General features: G+C 37.2%; 1 protein-coding gene across 1 annotated transcript; it reads left to right on the top strand.

Annotated features, from left to right (window-relative positions):
* Positions 1–6: 6 nt before the first annotated feature.
* LOC104911012 (transient receptor potential cation channel subfamily M member 5-like) lies at positions 7–9738 on the top strand. Its single transcript, XM_010711041.3, has 7 exons — positions 7–100; positions 2443–2617; positions 4716–4881; positions 5520–5698; positions 6602–6734; positions 8266–8338; positions 9344–9738. Exons 1-7 carry the CDS (start codon positions 20–22, stop codon positions 9443–9445), a joined length of 909 nt encoding a protein of 302 aa, XP_010709343.1. The 5' UTR covers positions 7–19; the 3' UTR covers positions 9446–9738.
* Positions 9739–9775: the final 37 nt, after the last annotated feature.

The following is a 9775-nucleotide window of genomic DNA, read 5'->3' on the forward strand; positions in this document are numbered from 1 at the left end:
AATCCTCGCCATTGATTTTATGGTGTTTACACTTAGACTTATACACATTTTTGCAATTCACAGACAACTTGGACCAAAGATCATAATTGTGGAGAGGATGGTAAGCGCAGTCTCTCTCAAATACTTCTACTTGCTAAAAAAAAACTGTGGCCAAAAAAATCTTCTCCTTACAAAGGAAGTTTGTGTGTCTTTATGTTTTTAAGGTCTGTAATTTTGCATGCAATGCAAAATTTGCCTTACCTACCATGAAAATTAGAGGCAGTAAGTTTGAAACAGATCCTTCTGAAGAGCTCTCTAGTGTATTAGGTTGGCCCCAGTACACAAATCCTCGTTCTTATCTAATCGTTTACCCTTTGGTCTCTCAAGTCAGGAGTACTGAGACACTACGCTCCTGATTTGAGAGACACAGATCTTCCTCCTGCTTCATAAGCTGTGTGCGTTCAGTGCAAAGACTTCAGACAGGCAGTTAAAGAAGGGCAGCTACTGACTGGTAGTTCTTTGCTTGGGGAAATGGATTACATTATTCACAAGAAGTGTGAAGAAAAATCTGTAAAAATGGATAGTTGCAAGTTTCCCCACGAGCACTGTTCTTACATGGACTTTCTAATCTACAATGTAAACATAGCACCTGTGAGCATGTGCTGGAAGATGCTGATGAAATATTTCTATTTATTTCAGCTCTCCTGTGGGAAATGAGACAGTAGGACTATGGTTACTGTGCTTAGGTATGGGGTGGTACACTGAAACAGCTTTTTATTTCAGCACGTTAATCCTCCAGGCCAATTAGCTCATGATAACTAATAGTTTATCTAATTGTAAATGCTATTACAGATTCTACAAACATTTGACTTGTGACTCACAGCAGAGCTCAGTAAAAGCCCTACAGTCTAAACAAGCCTATACATTGAGTAAACATAACTGCCAAGCTATTTGGATCTGTCTACAAATGCAATAACGGGAACTCCAGCATGACATTTGCTTTGAGTAGCAAAAGGGTAAATGGCAAATAAATATTTGTTCTCGTACATTATCTAGTTCACCACATTAGCAGAGTTTAAAGTAAGAGAACAAGGCAGATCTACAGCTTCTAACCCTTCCTGGCTGCATACCAAGCTAAACCATGGCCCTGAACAAATATGGTGATGCATCTACTACGTTAGCATCTGAGTTCATATGAAGTCACAGATTAAGAATATACACAGAAGAAAATAAGTGGCAGCCTAGACAAAACCATAACATGGGAGCTTTCATCTTCCCCATATCCAAGCCACCACAATGCCTTACCTTTGGTAGTTCAATATTGAGCCTTGTATCAAACAAAAGAACAATGAAATTCAGTTCAGTAAACCGCATCTCCCTGAAACGTTCATCAGGTTGGCTAAAGCAAGATCATTTCTCTTAAATAGGGAAGAAAACCAAGATTGTGTTTTATTGTCTTTCTCCTTTTTACCCTCCAACTGAATTACTGAAACAAGTCTAGCAACTGTTACAATGGCAGTTTGACGGCAGAACAGTGCCAACTTAGAGAGATCACAGACTGGAAAAGAGTATTCCCAGACAAACCACTGCTTTCACTTAGATATGATGTTGTTGCCTGTAGCACTGACAAATCTGGAATCATCCAGAAAACAAAACAGTTTGATAAAAGTTAGAGAGACATCAACTATGTCTTGCTTGCCACAGATATAGTGTTTCATAATGGGACTTATAGTTACCTCCTGAAAGTCTGAAATACCTATGCATTTGGAAAACTGTGCAATCCTGTAATCTAATTGAAATAAATCTACAGCCCGTAATGAACTCTGTCAGATTAGATGGAAAGAGGATGAAGTGTTCTTCTTCCACTAGGGAAAAATTATTGCACTTGAAATACATATTCAATTCTTTTTTTTTTAAGTAAGTGTTTTAGGATTCAATTACTGTGCTTCTGTAGAGAAGCACAATGTTTAAAAGCAGGAAGCCCTGGAAAGAATCCCTCAAATGCATTACTTAGCTACCTGATCCTTCTAATCTTCAGTGTTTGCTGTATCAATGGTTCAGAGTTTATCAATGAGCACTGTCAGCCAGGATTTGCTGCAGCAGATTTTTGTAATTCAACAGTACTGTAAGATCTCAAAAAACCTCCATTTAAAAGGCAATCATTTAAAGGAGAAAGTGTTTTAAAAATAGATGTTATGTGATTGAAAAGCAAAGTTTTAAATTATAACATGCCTTTATCTAAATGAACAAAGAAAAATGTTGCTTATTGGCCAAGAACTACATTATAACAGCAAGGTCAGGAGGGGAATTGCGTGAGAAACTGTATCAACCTCCTTTAGCCTAAACAAGCTTGCAAAGAAAAATAATTATTTGAACAGTTATCATACTGAACTACTGTTCTTTCTTCGAATATGCTGCTACAATCACCTGCCCTCCTTTTCTTCCTCCCTCTCCCTCTTTTAGATGAAAGATGTTTTCTTCTTCCTATTTTTCTTGAGTGTGTGGCTCATTGCCTATGGCGTGACAACTCAAGCTCTGCTTCACCCTGATGACAGCAGAGTGGAGTGGATATTCAGAAGGGTGCTTTACCGTCCCTACCTCCAGATATTTGGCCAGATCCCACTGGATGAAATAGACAGTAAGGAAATTTCTTTCTCCCCCAACCTTGCCATCTTTGAATGTCTACTTCCCAGTATTTGTTTTTTGTTTTTCAATAAATAATAATTTAAAAAAAGATTGTCCTGAAAACCAAAGCTTTCACATGGCCATGATATAAGTAGTGAATTTGCAAAATGAGATAATGTACAGTGTGGAATTACATTAAACATGACTGTTTGCCATATTTAGAGAAGCTATCTAAAGTATTCATGCAAAGATTTGCGGTTTTGGAGGCTGGCATACCTTCTTCTGCCTCAATCCATTTCCATTCAGCCTAATCCAGACCCACATAACCTTCATGTAAAGCAAAATAACATCTCCATACTTCTGGCAGTAGTTTAACATGACAGTTTTACAGCAATACAGTTCTGCCCATAAGGAAAAACTTGTGTTTTCGAATAAATATTCTGGTAGAGCATTTGTTTACTCTGTAGCTAAATCTGCCCAAATCAAATAAAGCTAGTAATTGCATTTGTGCAATATTTCAAACAAAACAACATAAAAACAATCACAAGACAGGCAAATATTTGGATATAAACATGAGAACAGGTAGAACACAGTATAGAGTCTGCATCTCTCCACCAGAACTGCAAAGAAAAAAGGTAACATTTGCTGATGGAAAAAAAAAAAGTTACTGGGTAATAAAAACTGAAGGTAACACCTAAAAGTTGCAAAAGGACCTAATGAGTGAAAAAACACCAAAAGAAATTCAGCATGGATAACTTAAGTTAATGTACTTGTTGACAGCTATGGCGGCATGTGAGATAACTGTACTGAAGGGTAAGATTGTGAGTTTATCTATTGTCATGGGGAAAGACATTATTAGTGGAGGAAAAAAATGGAGAACAAGAATTTAAATATAAGTACTTTAAATTTGTGGATTTAAATAATTATATAACTTCCAGAAAAGTAATTTAATAACAACAAAAAGTAAACAACCGGTTAAAACTGCTTCTGATCTGCATCCCGGTGTAGGAAGATTTGGATGAATAACATCAATATAAACAATAGAAAATAGTTACCTTTTCCTCAATAAGTAGAAAAGGATTTTCAAAAAGACAGAGGAGATGTTTTTTTGCATACATAACTAAAGGTGATCTGCTTAATTGCTTTGTGATGCTTTGAATACTAAAAATGTACACAGACTCAGAAATCAGTTGGACAAATTCATGGAGGAATCCCTCAATATCATTATTAAATACAAATAATCTGCCTGGGCACGTTGCTCAGCCACATGCTCCAGTGGAGGAGATACCCAAACGATGTCACTCCATGTTTTTCCTATATGTTAGTCTAAGAAATTGCTGCTGCCACAACTGGAGGCAGGATGAAAGGGTAGCTATACCTATAGCCTGATGCAACAGCGCTGTTTTTCCTAACCTTGACTGCAAGCTCTGACGTACAAAGCAGTAGTCTAAATTTGAGTGAGGAACACCATGCCTGCTTCTACCAAGTTCTCTTCTCTAGTATGCATACTAGCATGAGGATTGAGGAGATGCAAGGACATGGGCGCACACAACTGATGCAATGATGTGCATCATTGTGCCTTTTTACAAAACCTGCAACATGGGATATTAGTTTACGTAAAGGATTGTTCGACAGCAAGAATTACCTCAGTAGTTCAAACAGCCAGAAAGCTGTCCTGTTTGCCTTGTATATGCAGCTCCGCTTGCTAGTCAAAAACCGAGACAGTACAAAAGTTATGTATTACCACAGTGTTTGTCTTAAGCTCTAATAATCACACATATTCAGAAGAAAATTATGCTACTGTTCATATGCAGATATCAATATCATCCTTGATTTGTACCTTAACAGAAAAAGGTATAAAATATATGTAATCACTCTCATCGTGAGTTCTTAAAAGAAGGCATGCTTAAAGGTACTCAGTTTCCTTTTTTCCTTGAAAAATCTGTAAAATGCAGCACCTCAAACTTCAGAAAATTTGCAATTCCTGCCATTCTCGGTTGAAGGCAAGAGATTTTGCTCACCAAAATGCAAAGCTTTTGTCTCCAGGCTAAGAAATACAAGTGGCAAGAGAATTTGTCAAAACTACCTTATTTCTCTCTCTTCCTTTGTAGCCTCACGAGTATATCCCAGGAACTGTACATTTAATCCACTGCAAATTCTGCAGAACTCACCATCATGTCCCAACAACTATGCCAACTGGCTTGTCATACTTCTGTTGGTCATCTTCCTACTAGTCACAAACGTTCTCCTTATGAATCTCCTGATTGCTATGTTCAGGTAAGAGCAGTTTCAATAAGTATTAAGACAGAGAAGGTAAGAGCTTAACCAAATGCCCACATTTACTACACTGCTGTTGGTTAGCTATACTGAAACACACTAGTAGTTTCCCTAACTAACTATTTGGGGGTTGATAAGTAGACTTTCAGGATCATATAGTTCTTAAGTTCTCATCATCCTCACTCTAGCTACATTAAAAGCAAGAACAAAAACAGACCTTTTACAGCTAAAGATTCAATTAAATGTGTCTGGATCCCTAGCTATGCTGCAGCAAGAGTCTGCAGGTGCAGAGCAGCTGTAAACTTGGCAAATGCTGGATACTCTGCATGCTGGGGAAACACATCAAGTCAAAAGATGTTAATAATTATTCATTTGGTTGAAGAAGTAACATCATATGTTTGCCAATCTTGCTGAAGTTGAATTGTCTTTTTTTTTTTAAGAGATAGTTTTTCCTGATTATTTCTTTATCATTTTTTTAATACGTAAAAACCCACACAAACTTTAGCTTAAGTAAACGCTACTTACTGAACTTGCTGTTCCTTTTATTCAAGTAAACATGGGCTGCATTTGTAATAACAAGCTTTAGCTTGCTGAGATAAAACTAGTTCTGCAATTTTTTTTCTTGTTTCCAATGGCAGCTACACTTTTCAAGTTGTTCAGGGCAATGCAGACATCTTCTGGAAACTACAACGCTACAACCTGATTGTTGAATATCATGGACGGCCTGCCTTAGCACCACCATTTATCATTATTAATCACATCACTTTGGTTCTTCAAATAATCTTCAACAAAATGGAACACAAGAAACAACATCTGGGTAAGCTAGCTTAATGCTATAATGCAATAGAAAGCACAGTAATGATAGGGGAGTAGCAAAGACCTAAGTTACAGCAAGTGAAGACTTGCTCAAATGCAACAGCTGTGAGCACAAAAATAAAGGGAAGAACCTGCTTACCTTTGGATGCCCTCAGGAAGTCAGGGATGTCCAGCAAGAGAGGCCATCACCTCCACTGCCAACCTTAAAATGAGGTCTGGGAAGGGGCAGATCCTGGCTCCACCCCTTTTGGTCACTCAGGTACATTGCATACACTTGAGCTCCCTGGGTTGGCCCTGCCTTCCTACCAGGTGTTCAATCACTGCTTCAAGCTGTGATTTAGCATTTCTGCTACAGCTGTTAACACATGTCTGTCAACAGGAGACCCCGATACTCTGCAGGGATATGCTGCATAAGCAACACAGAAGAGCAAGTAAGATCTCCACAAGCCAAGAGCCATAATTTATTGTATTTAACAAAAAGTACTAGGAGAGCAGACATGAAAAATGATGACATAGTCTGTACTATAAACAATTTCCCACAGTGCATTTCTCTACGTAACATCGTTACTATGACAAAAGTGTTGACACCTAAACACACTTGATTTCTGAAGAGATAACAACTGATAGTCTGAATGAATTATATTAATCACTGAAATTGGCCTGTGCTGTTCTTTAAAAAACTCAGGATTCTTATTCAACTGCAGTAAGTCTACTGCCTTGCATTACAAGAAAATAAAAAGTGTAGAAAATACTTATTTTACACTAAACTTTCATAGCTTGTCACTCCTACAATGGCAAAGCAAGGCCTGATGTTTCTTTGCATAGCAGCCCTTCATTACTTAAACCAGTGCAGGGGAAAAGGGAGCAACATATAATTTTTAGTATCTTTTTTTTCCCCTTACAGAAAGAGACCTTCCAGTTGGCCTAGATCAAAAAATCATAACATGGGAGCTGGTGCAAAAAGAAAATTATCTAATAAAACTTGAACAAGAAAGAAAAGAAAGCAATGAAGAAAGGCTGAAGGCCACGTCTAATAAGTATGTTACTCTGACCTACATTAAGTGAACCTTGCAGGTCTTCAGACTTGCATGAGTTAAAGGTTCAGGCACTTGTAAGGTTTATATGAAGAGTCTAATTGGGATTGATGATCTTCACGGAATGTTTTTCATGAACAAGCATCGCTTTGAGATGTTTTTTTGACACTGTTGAAGTATGTACAATTATAAGCCTGTAAGCTCCAGCCAAACTTGCAGTTAAGCTCAAATTCATGAAGAAATGATGGAAGAATAGTTCTGTTGTTACACTGCAGAGCATGTACTTACATCCTCTACAGGAACATAACATACATGGACACAAAGCATTGATCAAAATCCAGTGAAATTGCCATTTCCAAAACAGAAAGAGATTTAGACTTTTGAATGAGAATTTGTGATCACCGGAACCCCATCCCATAGGTACAGAAGAACTACTACTAATGGCATTATAACATATGACAACAATTTTGCACAAGAAATTCCTGGTATCAGGTCTCAAATTTCATTTAAGTAACTGGGTCTCCATTTTAATAGTTCTCTAAAATATCATCCCAATAGGAGCATCATTTAAATTGGTTTAGTATTCTGACAAATAAAAGTGCAAAATTACTATTCTGAAGTTCACTTCTTTAAATAACAATGACATAAAGAGATACATGTTTTTGGAAAGTACTCTTCTCCCTCTAACTAAACAGGCTCTTTATTCTTAATAATTTAGAAATACTATGTTGTTGAAATCAAACAATAATTGTTTGTTACACAAAAATGTGTGTAATTGCTCCTAAATAAAGGACACGATATCAGATGTAGCAGAGCCAGTAAGAGATCAGGCAAGTTCAGATGACTACCACTGTGACTGTAGTTTCTTATCTTTGCTCTTAGGTGCTAGCAAACCTGTCTGTTTATTTGAAATCTTACAAACCTTCAGAAAGCCATTCACTTAACTCTGCATTTGGGGGATTTGGGGAGCTTATGGGGAATCAGATGAGAGGAATAAGGAAGGGATGGAAGAAGAGGTAAAGCATGTAGAAGATGTGTGGACAGTTCGATCTGGAGGTATCATTTTCAAGTTCTCCACACAGTCCCTTTAGAGATTTATACACCAAATCAGTTTCTGAAGATGAAACCTTGAACAAATCAAACAGCTCATCTGCCCTGTATTAATGGAATATATATCGTGGTCTTAATTTTCATGGTAGGGTCAATTGATCTTTGAAATAGATGGGATATAATGGACTGGAAAGATACAGCTAAGCAGCCTTAACCACAAGCTGTATGATCACTATCATCTAGGCAAGTTCACAAAGAGCCCTTGAGCAGAAAGTACAGGAGATTTGTGCTGCTCTGTTCAGTAAATACTTACAGGAACCCTTCAAAAGGGCAAAACTTCTAGGGGGCTCCGAGGTGTCCCAGCAGCACAGAACTTCAAGCAGGGGGTCACAGATGTAGTGTAAGTTACTCATTTTCTGTGGTTTAGGATTTAACCAGAGGCAGTTCTTTTTCACTCAGCAGCGCATCATTTTTGTTTTCACAGGGTGGATAATTTGTCTAAATACCTCAGTGGATTGAAAGAGCAAGAAAAGAGGCTTAAAGTTATAGAATCCCAGGTAAGTCATATCAACATTATATCAACATTAGGATCTCACTGTTTCTTTCATTTTTTTGTGTGGCTTGGCCCATTTTTTATCACTGATGGTGGTCTTTGACAGTGTTTGGTATACACTCTGTAGGGATAAAAGGAATAATCTGTATAATGACTTCACTTTTCTTATTTTATCTGTAATTACAACTATATAATGAAACTTTTCTAACCTCCCATAGAAAGGGGAACATAGTTTCTTGCTCTCTTTGCTAGCGTACTTCAGAAGTATCCACTTCTTCCCCTCAGGCTGCCTCTGGATGCAAATCCTCCACACTCCTTTCCCTTTCTTCACCCAACCTTTTCTTACTTTAAAAGTGACAACATTGAAAATACCCATACTCTGTCTTATTTGACAGAGACTAATATTGGACATCAGTTTTCAAGTTTTCTTACATACAACATACAAGCTTCTCAAAGGGAAGCATTAGCACATAAATGCTCAGCAAGAATAATAGAAGGAAACCCTATCTCAAGGCAAACCCTTGGAACATAAATAAATGCTTGTTAAACATTCTGAAAACGCTGAGCATTACTGTGTGCTACATAGTAAAACTGTAATTGTTTTCTTTGTTCCCAGAATTCTCCAATACAATTTTAGCCTAGCTGAAAGTTGCTTGCCTTAATGCTCCTGTTGCAGTTTCTCCCCATTTCTTATCACTTTTATGGCTTCCTGGAAAAAGTAACACTATTCAGTAAACAAAATTGAAACTAAATACAGGTTCAACAGGAACACAATAAATGCTTTAATAAGGTTGTGCCAGAATGAGATAATGCAATATACTCACAAAATAAGGAAGACATTCAAAACTGATCTTCCTCTAAGTCAATTGAACAAAGTTGAGTACGATATTTCTGATGCTGCTTCCAGTTGCTATCTACATTGTCTTTCCTGTAAATTTAAGATTGGATGCAATAGTACAAAAAAAAAACAAAAAAAAAACTGATGCAGAAATCACTGCCTGTTCTATAGATTTGCTACTGTACAGCTGTTATCTCCTCAATGGCAGATGTTTTAACCAAAACCAACCTCTTCTGCAAGCAGACAGATCCAAACTACACATGTAAGTATTGAAAGCCATCATGGAAAACCTAATTAATACAGCCAGGCGATTTCATTCAGAAAAATGCAACAAAACCAAAAAAGATTGGAAAAGGACTACATAGGGAAGTGCAAAGGTAATGCCTACAGGTAATGGAAATACAACCAACAAATAGAATATTCACGCACCTTTTGCAAAATATATCTAAAAGCTTGGGGGAATGGGAATGGACTATTGTTCACTGCAGGTTAGAATGATATCATATAATTTTAAGGTTACGTAGTTTCCTGAAAGGACTGTCTCTTGGGATTCTTTTTTTTCCCTTTTCTTTTTTTAAGTCAATGAGACAATCTACCAAGAAA

The sequence above is a fragment of the Meleagris gallopavo genome, chromosome 5 (genome assembly GCF_000146605.3).
Source record: "Meleagris gallopavo isolate NT-WF06-2002-E0010 breed Aviagen turkey brand Nicholas breeding stock chromosome 5, Turkey_5.1, whole genome shotgun sequence".
Classification (NCBI taxonomy): Eukaryota; Metazoa; Chordata; class Aves; order Galliformes; family Phasianidae; genus Meleagris; species Meleagris gallopavo.